At 42.3% G+C, this 22,298-nt stretch overlaps 3 protein-coding genes across 8 annotated transcripts in view; 2 read left to right on the top strand and 1 right to left on the bottom strand.

Annotated features, from left to right (window-relative positions):
• asap1b (ArfGAP with SH3 domain, ankyrin repeat and PH domain 1b) overlaps positions 1–5,633 on the top strand; it is an 82,038-nt gene extending 76,405 nt beyond the window's left edge. For 2 of the 4 annotated variants that reach the window (XM_080794051.1, XM_080794050.1), the window contains exons 23-29: positions 140–208; positions 1,607–1,759; positions 2,267–2,345; positions 2,595–2,659; positions 2,812–3,353; positions 3,662–3,784; positions 4,218–5,633. In XM_080794051.1, coding sequence (XP_080650177.1) covers positions 140–208; positions 1,607–1,759; positions 2,267–2,345; positions 2,595–2,659; positions 2,812–3,353; positions 3,662–3,784; positions 4,218–4,292 — 1,106 coding nt within the window. In that variant the 3' untranslated portion in view covers positions 4,293–5,633. The remainder of the gene's footprint in view (positions 1–139; positions 209–1,606; positions 1,760–2,266; positions 2,346–2,594; positions 2,660–2,811; positions 3,354–3,661; positions 3,785–4,217) is intronic. The other 2 variants (XM_080794053.1, XM_080794052.1) reach the window with 1 other exon arrangement.
• Positions 5,634–6,482: 849 nt separating this feature from the next.
• Positions 6,483–8,785, bottom strand: eef1a1l3 (eukaryotic translation elongation factor 1 alpha 1, like 3; the record flags this gene model as incomplete). Its single annotated transcript, XM_080794162.1, has 7 exons — positions 6,483–6,580; positions 6,726–6,960; positions 7,070–7,326; positions 7,435–7,585; positions 7,658–7,954; positions 8,372–8,551; positions 8,642–8,785. The coding sequence occupies 7 exons, from the start codon at positions 8,783–8,785 to the stop codon at positions 6,483–6,485; spliced, it is 1,362 nt and encodes a 453-aa protein (XP_080650288.1).
• A 942-nt stretch (positions 8,786–9,727) lies between these two features.
• fam49bb (family with sequence similarity 49 member Bb) overlaps positions 9,728–22,298 on the top strand; it is a 55,261-nt gene continuing 42,690 nt past the window's right edge. The window contains exon 1 of one of the 3 annotated variants that reach the window (XM_080793454.1): positions 9,728–9,834. The gene's annotated coding sequence lies outside the window, so the exon portion shown is untranslated. Of the gene's footprint in view, positions 9,835–11,722; positions 11,795–22,298 lie in introns of those variants that run through there. The other 2 variants (XM_080793456.1, XM_080793455.1) reach the window with 2 other exon arrangements.

Here is a 22,298-nt window from a genome sequence, read left to right as displayed (position 1 = left end):
ATCTTGTAGTGCTTTTATAGTGTGTGGGAGCAGCTCTTTGACGACCGACACAGAATATCTCCCACACTCTTCTCATCTCCTGCTCTCTTTTCTTTCTTTCTTTCTCTCTTTTTTTCTTTTCTCTTTTTTATCCTTCCAGCTCCACACTTGGCATTCCTTGGGTCTCACTCGCACTACGCCACTCTGGCTGGCACCCGACCATACATCAGTGAATATCCTGTTTTTACGTTCTCCCCTCCCCTCCCCTCTCCCCATCCCTTTCAGCCTTTTACTCCACCTCCCACCTCATTTCACGGCTGAAGAGCTTGATTCCAAAATGGAATATTATCCACTACTTTAGTAAGGTGTCACCTACTGTATCTGATCAGTGGTTCTCAAACATTTGAATTTCAAGGAATGTAAGTACGGGTACATTTGGTTCCATTCGTTACAGCAGACCCTGTAAGGGTCCATTTAAACCCACCTCCAAGGAACCCAGAACCCATTTTGAGAACCACTGTATTATCGGGATTTGTTTTTCGCGTATACATTTTTTCAGGGTCATGAGTAAATATCCCTTTTTCTTGTTCCTATGGTTTTTTTTATCCCCCAAAATTCATTATTTTCGTGAGTTAAAAACAAATTATAATGTTAAAAAAAAGAAAGAAAAATGTATCCATTCATTAGAAGGGAAAAAATACTTTTAAGAAGTAGTGAAAATAGCAGAACTACAAGCTCACATGTCACATCTCGACGTGTTGTGAGCTTGCAGATCGGCTTTTTTCACTAGTTTGGGTCCCGGGGAGACCTCTTTGGGTCTCGAGCTAAACAGTTTGGGAACCACTGTAAATTAGATGATTGATGTGAAATTAAACCTTTGTCCACAAAAACTGTAATGTTCAGACAATTACAGCTACTTTTGTTTTCTCACATGCATATATAACATTTTGGAATTAAACCCTTACCCCTTTTCCTCATGCTCTTAATTCATTTTCTTGCTCAGTATGCTAGGGTGGTGGTGTTTTATTGAACTTGATAATGCAGCTGTGTTGGCTAGCTAAGCTAAATTAAACATGCAGTTTTATTGCAATTGCAATTATCACTACCATCCACTGAGCTGAAGTTAGTTGTTTTTATCATTGCTGATTCCTTTTCTGGCTGAGCTTTCTGTTAGCTACCTTTCACTCTAACTTCCCGTAGATCATTACGACTTAGCAATAGGTGCTTTGGAACAGCAGCTGACCTGAAACTGTACAAACCATGTATCATACTCACACTCATCAGGTGCTCTTCTTGTGTACCCTTTCTTACTAGTCTGTGTGGGTCGTTGGGTACACACAGACTAGTAACCCTAACCAGTACAATATGTTGTTCTGACATGCATTGAACTTTGTCCTAACATGTCTTCCCCCATTTTGACCAGCGCATCTCTCACTCCCCAGTCCAAGACACATGGCTCTCCCATCCTACCCTCTATCTGTTTCTACCTCTGTCTTCCTTCCTCCTCAACCTCTCCTCTCCTGTGGGCATCTTATCCGGGGGTTAACGGAATGACCGGCGCTGTGTCGTCACCTTCCGACCACCAACCCTCTCATGCGTGTTTTTATATGTGTTGTCACTCCTCTAGCTCCGCCCTCCTCATCTGGCCCTCCCTCTGCACTCACACCTGGAGGCAGCTCCACGCTGTCCAAGAAGAGGCCTCCACCCCCTCCCCCCGGACACAAACGCACCCTATCTGACCCACCCAGCCCGCTCTCCCACAGTCCACAAAGTAGAGGGGGTGAGACTCATAACCACAGCACATACAGCAGACCTGGTGTCGACCTAGCATGGGCTTCTAAGTTCAGATTTATACTTTGTCATACAGATCTTTGCTCGATTAGTTTTTGTTGAACGATGCGGTTGTATGATGAAGTTTAAATTATAATTAGAACGCCTTTCTTCAGTGCAAAGGTGTGTTGGAAAATCATCTTTTATGGGGTTGTTATCCTACACTTCAGCTGGAACCGACTTGGAGCCCACTTTGCCCCACGTGTGTTTAATGATATAGATGTTATCATTTGTCTCATGTGATGTTAACTTAAGTGCTTTTTCTGTCACACACAATGCCCACCAAATAAATAGCTTACACTCAGTGGATTTAACCAATGTTAGCACATGGAAAGCTCAGCCAGACAACTTCCCCTCTTTATTTTATTTTTTTTAATTTGGACCATTTTATTTTGCCATTTTTATTCTGCTATGGTAAAGAATTGTATATTTACCCATGTCGATGTTAATATTTCAGGAAGTGATTCCACCCCTCCTCCCATCAACAAGATGTCTCCTGTTTCTAACAAGTTTGAAGGCATTCCGCAGCCGCAAAGGTATTACACACACGGTACCGGTGGATGAATCCCTGGCTTTGCCGGATAGTGAACTTTGCTGATAGATCTTTCTGAAAGCTTTTCAGATCTCTATGGAAAGGTCTAATGTCACAGTAATGTCAGTCTGTTTTGTAACTATTCTCCAATATCTGTTAGATAACTCAATTGATTTGCAATCGATGATGAGGGTCATGATGGCCCCATCCTTGCTGTGATTTTTCATTCAATGTGATGCACGTTTGTTTCCAGCACTACAGCAGCAAACACAAAGTCTACACTTGGTCCAAGGGTTCTTCCAAAACTACCTCAAAAAGGTATAGACGTTACTGAAAAGTTGCTGCTTGTCTAGTGTCTACGACTAGTCCTCATTATAATGTGTTTATTATTAACATTATTTCTATTTGTAAACTCACAGCCTTAACTAATTTGATGCAGAATTGACCGTATGCTGCTTTTCCCTCCCAAGTGGCGCTGCGGAAAATCGATACCATACACCCGTCTATGGACAAACCTAGCCTTCCACCAGAGGTTTTCCAGAAGTCCCCGCCAGGGTCCGAAACCCCGCTGAAGGCTGCTCCTCCGGCCGAAAAGCCTCAACCGGGGGACCTGCCCCCCAAGCCTCAGCCCTCCGAGCTTCCCCCAAAACCTGGTGAGCTGCCCCCCAAGCCTCAGCTCTCTGACCTCCCTCCTAAGCCTCAGTTGGGAGACCTCCCGCCGAAACCCCAGCTCAAAGACCTCCCCCCCAAACCTCACCTGTCGGACATTCCCCCTAAACCCGGGACGGCCGAGCCACCGAGTCCCCGGGCCCCTCCCGGAGAGCCCGCCCCGAAGCCTCAGCCTCCTCAGCCTCAAGCTCAGCCTCAGCCGCAGCCGCCCGACTCGCCGTCACCCAATCAGCAGCAAGCTAACACGACACCCTCGTCTCCGCAACAGGCTAGCGAGGACACCAACGGGAGCCCACCGGGAACCACGGACACACCTGTGCCTCTCCCGAGAAAGATAAACACGGTACACACAACATTTTGATTGATTGAATACTGTATTAGTCTAACATTTTAACTGCACAATGTACAGTCAGACATTTGGACACAATATCTCATCGCAGACTAGCAAAGTGTGTTGGAATTATGGTCTTTAGGCTGAGTAGACTAATCAGTTTGTTTTGGAAGGTCGGTTTTTTAAGTAACCCTGACATTGAGATCTTGGAGAACCAAGACGTTCACTTCTCTGTTAGAAACATAATCTCATAAGAATCTTTGTGGAATAATGCACAGGGACAATATTTTACAATATTCAATAAATAATTTGTTGTCCAGGGCAAGAGCAAAACTCGGAGGGTGAAGACCATCTACGACTGCCAGGCTGACAATGATGACGAGCTGACATTTGTTGAAGGAGAGGTAATCATAGTGACTGGAGAAGAGGACCAAGAGTGGTGGGTAAGGACAGCTCCATGACTTCTATCCTATAGATATATACATTATTGCTCTTGCTAGTCAGACTATTTTGGATTCTGCATAGCATACTGTACATTTTCTAACTTTTTGTGTTTTTTCGTAAATTAATGCCCTTATGTGATCATAGCACAGCGTCACATGAAAGCAAAAGTAGAAGATCCACAAGCTTGATTGTTGATCTGTTACTTTTGCTATTTTAGAATTTGAATCCTGAAAAGTAAACATGTTTTGGCTTTTTTATGCATTCCTCAGTCCAACATCCTTGCATAGTGGACTGCATATATTAGCAATAGAAACCATTCTGAACATCATCGAATAGAAGGACAAACGTTGAACGTTGAATGCTAAATGGTGCTCTTATTTGTTTCTGATATGCTTTCTGTGCTCTCTCTCTCTCCCTCCCTCTCCTTTTTAGATCGGGCACATCGAGGGGCACCCGGAGCGAAAAGGGGTGTTTCCCATGTCTTTTGTGCACATCCTGAGTGACTGACAGCCAGAAAAGACTTGCACTAAGCCTCTACCCTCATTGGAGGGGTCTTGTATATAGCTGCCGTAACGCCCTAACCCCCCCTGTCCCGAGACAAGCATTCTAGAAGGAAAACAATGAAGAAACCCAAGTAGGCTCATCTGGCCATGCTTGCCACAACATCCACGTTGTACAAACTATGTGTGTATTCTTCCTCTTACCAGTATTATCTTAACCCCCATAGCATGGCTATGATGAAGCCACTCTCAAAACCCTTAGCACTTACCTAAAATATATGTTTATGCTGTCACTGTGTATATATGTATGTAAATATATATATTTGTGTGTGAAGTGTATATACATGTTTTATTGTACAAAACATGTACAAGTATAACATTGCTCTCTACCTGTTGGATTAAGCATCAGGGCAGTGGAGTTTGAATTTTATCTGTATTAATTTTACTGGCCATTAAGTAATTACCAGCTTACAAGAGGACAAAATGGGGAAACAGAATGTGAAATACGTCATGTCACTCTGTGTCTTGCATCCCTGTTAACCAACCACCGGCTTAACCAGACTGAAGAGGCAGAAACAATCTCCCTCTGATTGTCCCAAAAAATATTAAGAAAACCTTCATTCAATGTATTCCTTGTTCTTGCTTGCTTTTGTGTGTGTGTGTGTGTGTGTACACGTATTATGATTGTTTTACAGTATAGAAACCTGCTGCTACTGTGTGGTGGAATATCAACCTTGTGGGGTTCACTCACAGGTCACTAATTGTACTTGTTACACTGTTCACCTTAGGTATCCTCTGCGTGTGAACTTCATGTCATCTCCACAGTCCTTAAGACCCATCTGTGCATGGTTTAAAAAATGACTGGAATAAATCGAGCGAGGAGTGCTGCATATTTTTGACACTCGCCTCAGGGTTTGAAGAGCCACTGTCATGCAGGACTTACATGCCTGCTGCTATTGCCACTATTGTTGGAAGCTCAACAAATGTCATCTTAGCAATAAATTGAGGAAATTATTCTCAGATGGCCTAACGTTCAAATATTTTATGAAACTTGATTGACCTGTGCTCAACTCCTGTCTTGTTTCACATAATGGGTTTATACCACTCATGAACTGTTGAAATTTGATTTATAGACTAGGGTTAATGTCATCAAAACAGCCACAATCCTTGTAAATGTCAGTATGTTAGTTTCAGTACACTCCATCCACAGGTACAATTGTGCATCAAACTTGTCTGTTATAGGATTTAGGTGAACTTGGTGATGAAACACCCAGTTTCACACACCAACTGCAGTTCCAGTGTAAGAAAACCTATCATTCCATTGTATCATTAAAAGTGCTGTACTATGTGAATCTTGTCTTTTGTGTCAACCAACAATGAAAAGTGAGCCAATTCTAGTCAGTTTGCCATGATAAGGCTAGTGTGGGCCAATCTAGTTTCCCCTCACTGCATCAGCCAGATAACATGACTTCTCAAAGGGTGCGTTTGGAAATGCACTCATGGAGTGTGGTCAGTGTGCCTTATTTACGAAAGACCACAGCTGTGATGCATTCACTTCAGGTAGGGTCGCTCAGTGCGGGTGCACTGGACTTTCGAACAAGAGCACAGCACACCAGTGCGTTCAGGGCGCATTTCCGAACGCACCCAAAGACAAGCAACCTAAGCAAGATCATGGTAGCTTGCAGTCATTCAAAATGGCAGATATACAAGCTCGGACAAAGCTCACCCAAGCTTGTACTCAAAGTCTTCCATTTTTTAGAACTACTGTACACAAATGTTCTAAATCCTACGTACCATTGACCAATGCTTTTTAAAATGTCATGAAAGGAACCAAACGAGATAGATTACAGGTTGTTGCAAATACACCCTCATGTCATTTAAAACAGAATTAAGATCCAGATGAAAATTAAGTTCCATTGTGTGCTTTATTTCTGAAGGTTTCAGGTTCTCAAACTTAGGCCATCCATTTCCATAATCCTCAGGATATAACAGTAAAATAAAACAATTCAATCTTTAAAGAACCTTAACAATGTGTCACAACACAAATATACAACTTACTAAAATGATATACACTGCAGTGATAAAACTTATTACACACTTGGGACTTTTAGTAGTAAAACAAACTTATTTACACTTTGACTCATGTGCAGTGCTTAACCAAAATGATAATACCACAATTTGTGGTAAAATATCCAACTTATTTAGACACTTTCAATTTAGATCCTTGGTCCTTCTCCACCGACTTGATGACCCCAACGGCAACGGTCTGTTTCAAGTCCCTTGCTGCAAATCGACCTGGGGAGCAATCAGATGCATACAGTCAATTTAACAGATTAAATGCAGGTCAAATTAAGTGCCTCATCTTCAATGGTAAAAAGTTTAGACAAGGGGTAAGTCAGCCCAAGGCAGTTCTGATCTAAAATGCAACCAAATACAGTACCCAAGGAGGGATATGTGAAGAAGCTCTCCACACATAGGGGCCTGTTGGGGACCAGTTTGACCGTAGCAGCATCTCCAGACACCAGTGTCTGTGGCAGGTCCTCCAGCTTCCTCCCAGAGCGCCGGTCCAGCTTCTCCCTCAACTCGGCAAAGCGACAGGTCACATGGGTAGTGTGGCAGTCCAGGACAGGAGAGTACCCAGTCTTGATCCTCCCTGGGTGATTCAGAATTATGACCTTTGGAAAGAGAAACAAGTGTCACTTAAACTAGGCAGAACTCGCAAGAAACTGGTTGAGACGAGTCCTCGTCTGTACCTAGAAGGCCTGCATTGTACAGTGTACCAACCTGAGCCACAAAGCTGCTGGCATCAGCGGGAGGGTCTTGTTGGGCGTTGCCAGCCACATCCCCACGCCGGAGGTTCTTCACAGACACGTTCTTGATGTTGAAGCCGACGTTGTGTCCTGGCAGTGCCGTCTGCAGGCCCTGGTGGTGCATCTCGATAGATTTGACCTCGGCAGTGAGCTTGGCAGGTGAGAACATCAGGGTCATACCAGGCTTGAGGATGCCAGTTTCAATCTTGCCTACTGGCACTGTTCCAACACCTGTATTGCAAAGACAGGATTGATAAAACTCTAGATATTATACCCAGCAGTAAAATGCCATGCACACTTCAATGAGAAAGGTACCCTTCAAAAAGCACCATTACTGACCTCCAATCTTGTAGACATCCTGCAGTGGCAACCTCAGGGGCTTGTTGATGGTGCGTACTGGAGGGTGGATGGAGTCCAACACTTCCAGGAGGGTTCTCCCACACGCATTCCCCTCCTTGCGCTTGACTTTCCACCCTTGGAACCAGGACATCTGTAAACACATGATGTGTCAAATACAAGTACTGAGGGGGTCAGGTATGGTACAAAGTTTTATTTAATCTACCTTCTGAGTTGCAGTGATCATGTTCTCCCCAGTCCACCCAGAGATGGGAACGAAAGGCACCGTGTTTGGGTCGTAGCCGATCTTCTTGAGGAAGACGTTGACACTCTTCACCACTTCGTCGTAGCGTTTCTGGCTGTAAGGTGGCTCAGTCACGTCCATCTTGTTCACGCAAACAATGATTTGCTTGACGCCAAGCGTGTATGCCAGTAAAGCATGCTCTCTGGTTTGGCCATTTCTGGAGATGCCAGCCTCAAACTCTCCCTTTGCTGCGGAGACCACCAGCAGTGCGACATCAGCCTGTAATGACATCAATTAGTTGGATTCGGAAACACAACAGTGGTGGAAGTAGGCTACTCAAAATGTGGTTTAAAGTAAAACAGTATTGACATCCCAAATGTATTAAAGTGCAGTGCAAAATATAAACAGTAGGAATTTCTTCTATAGCAGTCAAAGTGTAATTGCATTTTATTGTAAATTGTAGCCATAATTAGTTCACTTTACATACACATGCTGGTGAAATTGGGCTAGTTTCAACTGATACTCATTACATGCTGGGTAGCTTGACTTTAGACCAATCAATGTCATGTTTAGTAATGACTCATGAATCAAGTTGTAAAACATACATTTGCCTCAAATGTTGATGTAGCTAGTGTGCACCTTGACTTTTATGAACTCGAAAACGTGCATGCTGAAACGTTAGTGCTCGCCACTCACTTGTGATGTCCCGGTGATCATGTTCTTGATGAAGTCGCGATGCCCGGGGGCATCGATGATGGTGATGCTGTATTTCTGCGTGTTGAATTTGAGCAGCGATATGTCGATGGTGATTCCTCGCTCCCTCTCGGCTTTCAGCTTGTCCAACACCCAGGCATACTTGAAGGAGCTCTTCCCCATCTGCAAGAAGTAGAAATGCCACCTTAATGGAGTTTGCAATAAATATCTGAATATGTACTCGATTTAATTAAATGAGAGCCATCATCTTACCGTAGCTGCAGCTTTCTCAAACTTCTCGAGTTTTCTTTGGTCGAAGCCGCCACATTTGTAGACGAGGTGACCAGTTGTAGTGGATTTACCACTGTCCACGTGGCCAATGATGACCACGTTAATGTGAGTCTTTTCAGTTGCCATTTTCTAAGCGTTTTTCAATTAACTCAAGACAAATGAGTTGTAGAACTTTGATGTAACAGCGATGATCAAACTTCAGCTTCTATTCACGAAATGGTTTCCCACTTCCTAGCACAGATATTGAGAGAAGCTTTATAGGACAGCTGAAGGTGGGAGGTGGCACTACACACCTGCTGGCATATGAGTTAATGATGACAATCAATTGATGAATGACAGGTGTATTTACTTGACCTAATTCAATGTGGCGTAGTGATGAGAATTACAGAGGCTTCTATGGCTATATTCATTTTCTGATAGTAAACCGCCTAATCATATAGGGGTGTCCCAGGGCCATATATAGTGGATCTTTATAGTATTAAAACAGAAAATATATTTTATGTTTTTTGGAGCTGGAGAGATACAGGAAGAGACCCCTATTGGACAAACACTCTGGTCCCCATCAAAATGTATGTTATACAGCATCAGAATCATTAAACCACTTTCTCCATATTTCTTTACTTTTCTTTCATTTTAATTCTGGGGGGTCCCCCAATTTGGCCAGTTTTTTTTTAAATAATTTGTCCAGTTTTTTTAATAATAGGCCTATAGGTTAATTACTTTCGAGGCAGTAGGTCTTTTAATTTAATTTATTTCATTATTATTATTATTGTTATTGTTTTGTTATTGTTATTGTTATTGTTATTGTTATTGTGTGTTGTTTAAAAAGGTCTTAAAAGTCCTATTACATTATCTGTCACTTTACTGTCATCTACTGAGAACTCCAGCCTAGCCCCACTTTCGGATCTGCTGGCTGGGGTGATGTGAACTGTGAACTGTGAAACCCCCCCCCCCCCTCCCCCCACCAATGCCCTCCACTCATGTGCGTGGGGACCCCCCTGGGGCTCCGGACCCACAGGTTGAGAACCACTGCTCCAGACCACAATGACGCTCAATAACTAACCCGGAAATAGGGACAGCGATGCAAATGGCTTTTCTTTGAGCTGCTACTACAGTACTATAGCGTGGTGGCGTCGGGACGTTGTCCACCGTTTCTCTACGATCAGCATCTTAAGGTAAGAGAATGATCTTCTTTTATTTAATTGTGTACTTTATTCACGTCAAAGTCGTGTTTCGTAACATAATTCCTCCACTTCCCACCAGTTGCCATTCAATCGCACTTGATTTTTGAGTAGAGAGAAAGAATGCATAAACGTGTCGGGTCGAAATTAAATCACATTGAATGATTTAAGCGATACGTTGACATATTATAAATATACACCTTTTAGAATATCTATTGGGCAAAAATGTTTGATTTGCCATAACTCCCCGTTTAACACAGAACATTCAGAATCAGATGGCACGTCATGGTAACGTTTACAGTTTATGACCCATATCAGGTTATCAGTCCATCTGTGACTCAAATGGCTATATAGTGTAGTACAGAATTCTAATAAAACGGTATTATGATTATGACTAAGGTTATTATGATTTGTTTATATTGTAGATCGTAGAATAGATTATCTTTCAGATCAGTATAAAACATGCACATTTTCACAGCTGATCGATCCATGGGCAAGTCCTTTTAATAAGCATAACTGATAATAACTGTCCATAAATCCATGCATGATAGGCTATAATCATGTGTTCATTTCAGATCTTTACGTTTCACCTTTACAGTTTATATGTATATCCTTGAATCAAAACTGTATATTGATAGATTAGATTCTGACATTTGCATATCAAACGAAAGTAAAAGTCATCCTCTTAGATCGTCTTGATCCAAGGCTACAGTTTAGCTAAATCTAAATAAGAGATGTTAAAGTGGAAGTCAGCTCTCCAGGAAGCAAATAGTGTAGGCTGGTCAGTGCATGGTAGAAATAGTTACATGAAGAATGTGCACTAAAGGAATAGTGGACAGTGGTCTGTGGGCACCTTGATGTACAATTGGCTATTTGGTCCAAAATGTTAAACAAAACATTTGGAAAACGGTCTTAACAAGTAATGTAAAGTATACATGATTAGAACACGATTGATCATTTGACAATGAATGGCTAATATTTGTACAACTTGCTTTGTAAACCTGTTTGTAGCAAGTTGAAGAATAACATTTAGACACACACACACACACACACACACACACACACACACACAAACACTATATATATACGGTATATATATTCCTGCACATACAAAAGTGTTTAAGAATCTTGATTCACTTGAATCAATCAATTCAGTCGAATCAATCACTCGACAACAATACACAGAGTGTATATATATATATATATATATATATATATAACCATTGGCCTGCCCTATACCAATAACTTTTGACCAGCACTTGCAGCCAATAGTCATAGAGTGGCACTAAAGTGATATGGTGCAAACATGCTGATTGATGTTCATATGAAGAAACACTGGAAATAAAAGTTATGCAGAGCTGACAAGTGAGACCTGACATCTGTTGCAATTCAGTGGAAAAACTAAGCCTTTTCCCTGAGGCTATTCTTCAGAGCTATACACTATAATCTGAAAGTAGGACATTATTGTCTGTTTTTCTTCAGCCGATTTATTGGTCATATTGTACCACTGACCCAGTTATTTTGTTGCACTGTGAACAAACGAGGTTAGTATAACTATTCAACATTGATTAAGATACATATGCTCATTATTAGGTGAGTTGAATAGGGAGTCTACTAAGCTGAAATACAGTTGTCATGATTAAACATTTTGATCTGTTTGGATTTGGATAATATATATGTATTTCTTTTGTCAGTTGTCATATCCTGTACTGTATTTACCCAGTCATACAGCGTTTGACTGACGTTGAAGAAAGTGTAGCCTATTCTCTTGATCACGCCCAGTGTTGAGAGGCAGAGCAACAGAAAATACTGTAGGTGGCTCTCTGTCTCTCTCAGCCTATCTCTCATCCTCGTACGTTTTCCTTTATTACACGGGCGATTGTGGTTGTGTTCTACCACCACTGCCATCACAATGTGACTCCAGGGTTTTGCGCTCACGCTCAGCTTCTATTTTGTAAGTACACCGTCACCGTGTTATTGATGTCAAGAGCAACACCTGTTAACCCATTCTGACCTGAGATCAGATTCATACCAGGTTTCCACTGGACACACACTGGTCTGATGAACCCATTCTGACCTGAGATCAGATTCTAAAAATGTCAGTCGTTCTTCGAATTTTTCAAAAATAGCAGACCTACAAGCTCGTATCGCGCCACTCGGTGGCGCGATATGAGCTTGTAGATCTGCTATTTTTCAATAGCTAAAGCATAACATGATGCCAACACCAAAATGGGTGCCCGGTCAGAATGGGTTAATAGTGTTTCAAAGCACATGCATGGAGGCGTGTTGGTAGAAGCCTACTGTGCAAGTTATTAACTACTATTAGCCTATATATTGTAGTTATTTTATTGCCGACAGTTTAATTCAACTATCAATATGATGATAACTGCGCAGCACGGGCATGTGTCAGCACAGGCATGGTCTTAAAATAGCTGCTCTGTGAGATGAAGGACACTGACGGTTTGCATGCATAAATGAATGAATGAGTTTGTAGACTAGAGATGTACAGTAGAGGTTGCCTATCTGATTAGGACTGCTAATTGACTGAATGTCGGCATGCCACGCAGTGCTGCCATGCCGGTTATCCTTTGAAATGTCTCTCTCTGTAATATTTACACATACTTCCACACTGTCATCATCAATCACTAAGTGTGGCACGCCTGCAAACGTCAGTAACTTTAATCAGGGAGTCTCTGTCAATGTTGCTTTACAGAATGGATGGAGAAATGTCGACCCTTTCACCCACTGAAGTGTTGCAATTGGCTAAAATATTTCTTAATGGCTTGTTTGGAAATCCGCTGCAAGCCTGCAACACTTTGGATAATTTTTTGACTGACTGAACCCAAATCACCCACAATTAAATGGCACTCTGTGTGTGTGTGTGTGTGTGTGTGTGTGTGTATCCCCTGGTTATTTTTAGATTTCAGTAGTTGAAGTGGTCAAACTAGCAAAACTTTACATATTGTAATTGTAATTGTGGCTCCTTTCACAATTATTTCACAAATCACACATTAGTACACCATTTTTCAGTCGTGACATTTTATTTTGCTAGTCCATGAAGTTATATCAGTCAAGGAATACAGGAGTAGGAGTGTGTTGTTGGGGATTCAAAGAAATGTGAGGGAGTTGCAGTGCTCCTGGTTACAGCATATTGCTCTCTCTCTACTCATTCTCCATTGCATGTCTGTGCTTGTCCACAACAAGCTGCTGCCGTGTTGAAATGACACACTTGATTCACCCAGTAGAAAGTCTACTGGTTCCACTCCAAACTAGGTCTGATCCTGCTACACTACACTAGTCTGCTGTATCATCGTAATTACATGCACCCATTGCACCATCTGATTTCCACATTTCCATTATTTTGCAAGGCCATGGGTTTCTTTCTTGTCTAATTTGTTTTCTTGTGTATTATCATGGTATAAATTACTTGGCTCTTGTATCTTGTAGGGTGAGATGGATAGGCCTGCCTTTTTTGGGCATTATACAAATGATAGTAGGAGTTTGGCACTTCCCTGTGCAGACCTGAGAGTCTGACACGCTGCTGTACAGAATGCAAAGAGACTTATGGAAGGATTTGCTGAAGGCTTCTTCTTGTGTTTTTATTGTGATATGGATCTCCCTTGGGTCTGAAATGAAGATTGAATTGAATTCACCATATTCACACACGCTGACAGCTTGACACTCAGACTGCCATTTTGCAAATATGACATGAGAGAAAAATGGCTGGTGTTTGAATATAGTCAATTGAATCTATAGTCCTTAGTCCTATACCTTTTTAGCTAAATGAATGACTCAAAATAATTGAAATTAGACATTTGCCTGGGGGCTCAAACTAGTGAAAATAGCAGCTCTGCAAGCTCACAACACAGAGCGAGGTGACATGTTGTGAGCTTGTAGATCTGTTTTTTACTACTTTTTAAACATTGTTTTTTATTTATGGAAATTATTTTCTTATTTAATATATATATATATATTAATGATACAGTGCTGTAGTTCTACTATGAAGTGAGCAAAGGAGTGAGGCTCTCGCTGTGTTGCTTTTGATGGGGGCGTTTTGATGTCCGTGTGTGTGTGTGTGTGTGTGTGTGTGTGTTTAGAATGTGCACGTCTCTGATGTGTATGAGGCAGTATTGTGTGTGTGTGTGCTTTAGAATGTGCACGTCTCTGATGTGTATGAGGCAGTATTGTGTGTGTGTGTGTGCTTTAGAATGTGCACATGGCTAGACTGACAACATTGAGCATCCCCCTCTCAATGTTCTCACTTCCCTCTGAATGTTGCAGCCTTCTGTAGTAGCCATGAGAAGAAGAGGGAACAAAATAAAATACCATAGCATGTTTTGCCTGTGGGTCTGCCTTCAAACAGCAACACGTTTCTGTATGTGTACAATACTTTGCATAGGAACACAAGGATATAAATACTAAATAGCATCACTTAAAAAAAAAAAGAGAACTAAAGCCGTCATTCATTCATGTACAGAACAGAATCATCTCCATTTATTTTTAGCTATGGCTTTCTAACCCACTAGGGCAGGCAACCAGCCTTCATATAGAGATCCTATTCTCTAAAAATATAGTTGTCTCACAGTGAATCTGGCAATGCATCAGCCACGGTGTTATGACCTCTGTGCAAAAAAAAAAGAAGCTTACATTTGTATCCTGATGGTGATGATGATTTATTTATATATTTATTGTATGATTGGACAGTAATCCAGGCATTATGTCGACCGCCTACGCGTTAGTTGGTGGACACCATCCGTGCAGGGATTCTGCTACAGATGGCGAGTCAGCAGGTGACGAGAATTCAGCTTTCACACGACTGCTGCCTTCACTGCCCACGCCACAGCAACACTCCCAGTCCCATCTAGCCTGGTGTTATAAAGCTGTCCTGAGGAGAACATTTACATAGAAGACTTTATTTGACTAAACTGAAACTCTGAGGTTTGCACTTTTCTAATTATTATTATAATTGCGACCGTAGTTTTACTTTGCAATAGGAGTTATAATTTTTCATATGGAGAAGGGCATAGAAGAAAAGTGCCTGCTCTGCATAAGGATTTGTTATCCATGTGCTTGACAACATGGGAACACTGAAGGAGGTCCCCAGTCCCCCCACACGACATAGATTGTATCGATGACCTCATTGGTGTGTTGCATACTGAAGTGAACATATGTTCTGCAGTTCTCAGCACGTCAACACACAGGCTCCAGCAGGCATACACATGTTCCCCACGTATTGACCTCTCTCCAATGCGGCTGAGGAAATTAAAAACAAATTGTTTTTTTTGCTCTTATTTCATGTCGGCCCGATTGATCTTACAGATTGTTTGATAGTCAGTAGTTATGTTTTATCTTTCCTCCAGCCAAACCAATTTCTGCACTGTAATGGAAAACTGGCTATGATGTGGTGTGTGGTGTCCCTCTGAATCAATAAAGGTGTCGTACTGCAGAGTACAAGAAGCCTCCTGGGTTATTATTGGTGTTGTTTTGTTACGGCCCAGTTCACACAGGATAGAAACTGCTTATTGTCGAGTATCACACAAAAACAATTTATTAGCCGAGGCCGCAGGTTACGGTACTACTAGCAAAGAAAATGTCCGTTTTGATCTATCCGTCAGTTAGCCCTGTGGTTTTCAAAGTGTGGTCCAGGGACCCTCAAGATTTCCTTGAGTTCCAAGTGGACCCTTAAGGCTAGTCCAGACCAATGCAACTATTATCCCCAAATGGCTCCGGTCTGCAACTGGTCAGTCCAGACCACTGCAACAGTCTCTACAGCGCTTTTGTTGCTAGGAGTTTCATTGGTGTAAACTGGCCTGAGTGAGAGTCACTTATAACCTGGGGACTGGGGTGTCCTTGAAATCAAAGTATGAGAATCACTGAGTGTGTTAGCCTGTGTTTTCTTCAGTTATTCGTTTATGCCCCCATGTTATAGGATGTCATAATATCAAAGGTAGTGGACACTGGACAACTCCCTGGTTAGGGGTTCTGAGCTCCTGTCGTTAGTTGGGTGTTTTTACCTAACAGATTATTTGTAATTCCTGAGCAAACTTCAGTCTCACTCTCCACAAATTCCTCTCTCTATCTCTCCAATATCCACAATCGGAGAGCACAATAATCATCCGAAGGACACATGAGTGGTTCTTGTCAATATGCCGCTATGAAACCAATAGTTTTTAAAGAGACGTTCTTCAGTATGAGACGGCATTTTGCCTGACTATCTTACGTAACATTACAAACGGGCGTTCCCTAGGAAACATGGTGTTTGGCAGTCAGACAATTATACCTAGCCTCCTTTTTATAGATACCTGGGATCATGAAGCCATACATGAGTTCGGCAAAAGCACTTTCATTACAGATAGCTAGGGATGCTCTGATCAGGTTTTTTGGGACCAATACCGATCACTGATTGTTTTTCTCATGATCGGCCGATAACGAAAGGTCCGATCCTGATATTGATCTTGTCAAATGTTATTATATTATATGTCAAAACCCACATCAAAACTGTTCCTGTGTGTGGAGAGGAAGATGCAAAATTATGTTATACTATACAGTATATCTGATTGACATTTATACCACTTAAATGGTGTAAAAGATCAGTTTCTCCAGATAGGGTAAATTGCTGATCACAGATAGGGTAAATTGCCGATCAAAGATAGGGTAAATGCCGATTACCGCTCAGAGTGAATATCGGCCGATCACCGATCGCTGGCCGATTATCGGAGCATCTCTAATTACAGAGCCAGTCCAACCAGCCTGAATGTTTTTCAGGCCATGGACCCTGAGAGATGAAGCAGGGGCCTACCACTACATTATTAGGGACTTTAAGCAACGATGGTTTTCAGGACGGCTCCGCTAGGCGCTAGTCACGCCTATGACGCCGTCGCCGTAGCTGTCAAAATCGTTAAGCAAACAGCTGTCGGCGATGGCGACATTGGTACCCATGGTGACTATGCAGCATGTGTCAAACAAACTTTTTTTCTTTTAAAACACCCAGTCACGCGTCAGCTAACTTGTCGATATTGCTTAATTCTTACATGCACTGGACATGATCAGCAGTGGAAAGAGGAAGGTGCTGGAGCAATTAGTATTATTTCTTCATTCAGAGCATGCCAACACATTACACAGCATAAGAGAGGTGATGGAGCAATCGGTGTAAATGTATGACAGCTATAATTTCAATAAACATGGTTATGACATGGATGTAAGTGTAGGTTCTTCTTCAAAAAGGGTTCCTATCACACAAAGACTTGGCAGCTCCCCTGTAGTAAACACTGAGGAACCTCTAGGTGTCTTGGACACCCTGTTGTAGAGAGTCTGTGTGTGTGTGTGTGTGTGTGTGTGTGTGTGTGTGTGTGTGTGTGTGTGTGTGTGTGTGTGTGTGTGTGTGTGTGGAGGAAGGGAAGAATGTTTAGGCCTGTCACAAAGATGCAAAATGATATATTATTATACCACTTAAATGGTATAAAAGATCGGTTTCTCCAAATCCAGTAAATTTCCGATCACAGGTAAATTACCGATCGAGTCATTTGGAGTGAATATCGGCCGATCACTGATCGGTGGCCGATTGATAGGAGCATTCTCTAATATATGACAGTCTGGTTTACAAGTAAGTAACATTATTAAAATGTGCCGCTGGCTCACTGTCCCTCTTATCCATCTCTTCATTGAAACAGATCTGTCTACAGTCTAGACAGATCTGAATCAGATCTTAACTTTGTTTTTATTTGTCCCAGAAAGGATCTATACTAATTCCATAGACGACTGGCTTAGTTTCCAACAGCCCCAAGAACCATGGTGTTGGCTCTCATTCAAGGCACACATTACAGCGGCCACTCACTCTCAGTCAATTCTATGGGTTTACACTCTATGGGCCTGATTCTTCAACGCGTTTACGCTGATATAATGACGTGAAGCTAGCGGAAAGGCATTTACGTGGATTTCCCACATTAATTTGGAATTCATGGAAATGGCCGTGAACTTGACGCTCACGTAGGTTGGTCGGAAACTCCGTAAAATCCTGCGGGACCTCTTTAGGTGGCGGACGAATTTACGGATATATTCAGAAGGCTTTAGTCTTCATGCTGAATCAATAAATAGTTCCCAAATCGCAGATAAAATATGTAGGCATGTGTCCCGACCCTATAACATTGTTCAGCACATTAAAAAATTATATATAAAAGCCGAGTGCACTTGCACTTGTATGCCTATATGCATGCATTCTAGAGGCAAGTCCCATAAGGAAACTGGCAAACTGCCCCTGCAAGCGACACATTTTTATTTATTTATTAGGATATTTCTATAGCATGCGCGATTGCGCTGCTCACTTGACAGCCTTCTCTAGGCTACTGGCAGTGCAATGTGAGCTTGTAGATCGGCTCCCGTGGACTCGCGCTGCATGTTAAAAAACAAACTCACAATTATAATAAGAACATAGGCCTACACTTATCTGCATTCTGCACTGTACGAATCCAACGTTGTTTAGTGTGTGTTAGTGTTGTTTAGTGAGTCAGTTCTCTGACTGTCGGTGTGTGTGTGTGTGTGTGTGTGTGTGTGTGTGTGTGGGGCGGACAGCAGCATGCGGCCGCTGAACCGAGTCCAATCTGGGTGAAATTTACATTGGAAAATTAATATAACGACGCGGTGAGCCCGGCAAGGACAGAACACGGCCCGGCCCGACTGTTATATGGTCTATCTATGGCATTCTATGGTTCACAGACATGCTGGTCTGACAGACAGACAGCAGTCACGACGAGGGCTATAAATCCACATTATGGCATCAGCGCGTGCAATTTGGCCAGTCAGTTTTAAGCCAGCTCACCTTAATTAATTATAATATGGGCAACGTTGTAGCTGTGCAGGCTATATGCTGTAGGCTACTACATTGATCTCATCATGAGATTAATCAAGTTTGCGTGTGTGTGTGTGTGTGTGTGTGTGTGTGTGGGGTGGGGGGGGGGGGGGGGGGGCAGACAGCAGCGTGCTGCCGATCCGATTCACATTGGAAAATGAATGGGCTATATAGCCCTGTATAAAAAATAGAAGACCACATTAGCCTGGGAGGCGGCCTTTTTTCCGACAGCATTCTAATAATGAATTGCATTTTTATAGCGCTTTTCCAAGTGCTCAAAGCGCTTTACAATGGTTCATTCATTCATACATTGGGAGGTGAAGCGGCGAACAGTCGACGCCAGCGTCCTCACTTCTAGCCGACGGGGCAACGGTCCGCTCCACAGCTCCACATTCGCTGCTGCGAAAAAGCGATGGTCCGACACGCGCTGCTCCCGTGCTTGCAAATATGAAGGACAGACTTTATAATCATGTATTGATATTGATCACATGCATGGATGCCACACACAGAATAGTTTAACTCACTGGATAAACTCACTGGATTATAATTTCTTAAATTCTTCAGACAAGAGCATCCCAATTATTCACTTATGAATGTATAGGCTTGTACTGTTCTTTATCGCGCAAGCCATGCCCCCTCCCTCTCTCTCTCTCTCTCTCTCTCTCTCTCTCTCTCAAAAGACGACTTTTGCATTGACATATATCCGATATTTTAAATATCGGATAGCCTATGTTTTACCTCTGACTGCAAAGGTGTGAGTGCAGCACCCGCCTTGGTCCCGAACTTAATTAAATAAATTATAATTATTGCTTCAGCAGCGGAGCACGCACCGTTGTGGACATATTAATAGAGTGCGGGCTATATTCATGCAGTGACCGCGGCTGTGAAGCCGCATATGTCTGCGGCTGCAAAGCCTTTTTTCTTTTTTTGACAGACCAAACTGCTGTCTGCTGAGTCATGCTTGAAGCCTTTTATGGTGCGATATGGGGCGTGGATCAATGCAAATGAGGTTGTCGGGTGCTTTTCCGATCACTTTGCACCCACTGCATTCAGTATGACATACACCTGCGATACGCCAGCGCACCTGTGGTACACACCGCTCTCTGAATAACACGTCATCTCAACGTAGCTTGATCGGACGGATAAATACGATATCTGTTTCCGCCACAGTGTAACGGTGGCGTATTTCTTTTTAATGAATCAGGCCCTATAACTTTTGAAGGAACAGAACAGACCCTTCCTCATCCAGGAATCAGCCTAGCTCCTTATCCAGACACCAGTGATATTGACTTCTGTAACTCACTCCTCCCGACATGTGCTCTTAAGTCCCTCCAAGTCATTCAGAATGCCGCAGCACGCTTTGTCTTCAACCAGCCAAAGCTTGTACAGTATGTCCCCCCCCTCTCCAATCCCTCTATTGGCTCCCAGTGTCTGGGCAAAACACTGATGTTGGCTTACAAACAGTTCCACACACCCCAGGCTGTTCTCCCTTCTTGCTCCCAAACTGTGGAACAAACTCACACTCGTCTCCGCAATCCAATCATCTCTTTTCTCAACTTGATTTATCCATTATGAAATTCTCTGATTTCCACACATATTTGCAGTATTATAGTCCTGTCACTGTTTGCAGTTGTATTAGCGGAGGTTACAGTCTGGTTGACAGTATGTAGATTAGAACAGCAGGAACAATATTACTTAAACATCATAATTTTACATGTAAGGGCTAATGTATGGCTGGGTGGTCATTGTTGATAGATAAATCAGGTGATTTATCGATCAACAATGATCACCCAGCCATACATTATGCCGCTTATTACACGGCTACTTAATACACAAATTAATAAATTGACCCAAAAGTGACAACAAATCAAAGTATTTCCTTTCTTACGGACCACAGACCTCAACGAGTCGCCTCGGAAACAAGGAAGTGAGTGTTTTCAAAAACATTCTTGAAAGCATTGTTTAGTTAAATGACATTGTGCGTTTGTTTACATGGCTGTCATGTTGGTTACAGCATCAAATCCAAGCAGTGCAGCGGCTACAGCCAGGTGCTCCGAGCCTTTGATCAGACATCGTTCTGTCATTATCCAGAAATTACATACACAGCTGAATTTGGCGATTGACCAATCAGAATCAAGCATTCAACCAAGCTGTGTAATAAATTGTGATAATTGTTTAGGAAATGGCGCTAGTGTGGAGGGCTCCTTTCACACTGTTTCACAAATCACACATTGGGAATGAAAATGTGAGATTTTGTTTCGCTTTAATCCATGGATATTCGTACCCTATATGAGAATGATTGGTAACTGCTTCTGGTAAAATAAAATGAAAAATTTCTCTTGATATTTAAGCACTCTTTCTCTCGCCAAGTCATGTATTGTTGGGAGTTTTTCTGTTCAGTGTTCACTGATCCTGCTGCTATGGGTTCAAAGCAATTCAGGGTTCGAAGTCTGATCACATTCACCCGTTAAGCATCACCAGCCGAGCCCATTATAGCAGCACATTTGTATGCAGGCTGGCAAATTGAGAAGGACCTCCTCGGCGTTAATGGTCTCACTCTGTTGAGCCTGCACTGAAAGAAAGTGCCACGGAACTTCCTGAAACGAGAGAGTATATTCTTTATGTTGGCCTTGCACACTGTTTGGGGGTTGTTACCGCCTCTCCTGATTTCAATCAAATGTCCAAGGTCCAATTTTTATATTTCTTCTTCTTGTGGACAGTTTTTGAGCGTCAATGTTGAAGAGTAATTAAATAACGCATAAACTTATCCCCCCCCCCTCTTTCAATTGAAATCATGCTTTGTTTGCTGATGTTTGCTGGATATCTATATCCTGAATCTTTTGTTGGAGAAAGTTGGACAGTCAAAACAGGCAATGTTGTAACCACTAACCATGCACAGGGAAGCAGGGAGTGGGTAGAAAAGCCGAAGTTCACGCTGAATCAGAGGAAGTGTTGCACAATAGGAAGTGGAGTGTTTTTATGTGTGTGACTGTGTTTGTTCCACTATCAAAAGTCCTGCAACTAGCCCAGGTTTCTATAATGATGAGAAGCATGAAGCTAATTGAGTCAACCATGTTCCTGCTTTCCCAGCCTTTCTGCAACTGTTACACTGTTAATTTTTTAATTTAGAAAAAATTATAATCTTGATTTTTAAATGATGATAAATGATTGGAATAACGTGTTCCTTCCACGTGCTACGTCCAACCAGGGAAACGCCCCCCCCCCCCCCCCCCCCCCCCAATCAGGTGAAAAGAAAAGTATGAGGTCAGTCTGTTTCTCTCCCCAGGTTGGCAGAGGGAGTGTAGAGCCCAGAATTACATTAGATAATTTACACTGGGTGGAAAAATTTGGTTAAATCGTGGGATAAAAATGTAGGAAAAAACCAAGTAGCAGATCCACAAGTTCGAAATGCGGGGCGAAGCGACACATTATTTATGAGCTAGAACATCTGTTACTTTTGATGCTTTTGAAATGAGGTTTACACCCAACAGAGACAATGTATCCTATTACTGTCCTTTCAGACGCATGCATTTGTTCTGCTGATGATGAACGACCAATGCAGCATTTCATGTCGCCAATAAAGCCCAAGTACAATAGCTAAATCACTGCTTGT

This window comes from Protomyctophum bolini (assembly GCF_963924005.1).
Source record: "Protomyctophum bolini genome assembly, chromosome: 21".
In the NCBI taxonomy this organism is placed as follows: domain Eukaryota; kingdom Metazoa; phylum Chordata; class Actinopteri; order Myctophiformes; family Myctophidae; genus Protomyctophum; species Protomyctophum bolini.
Note: the sequence above shows the minus strand (reverse complement) of the source record. Positions and strands in the feature narration are given on the sequence as shown.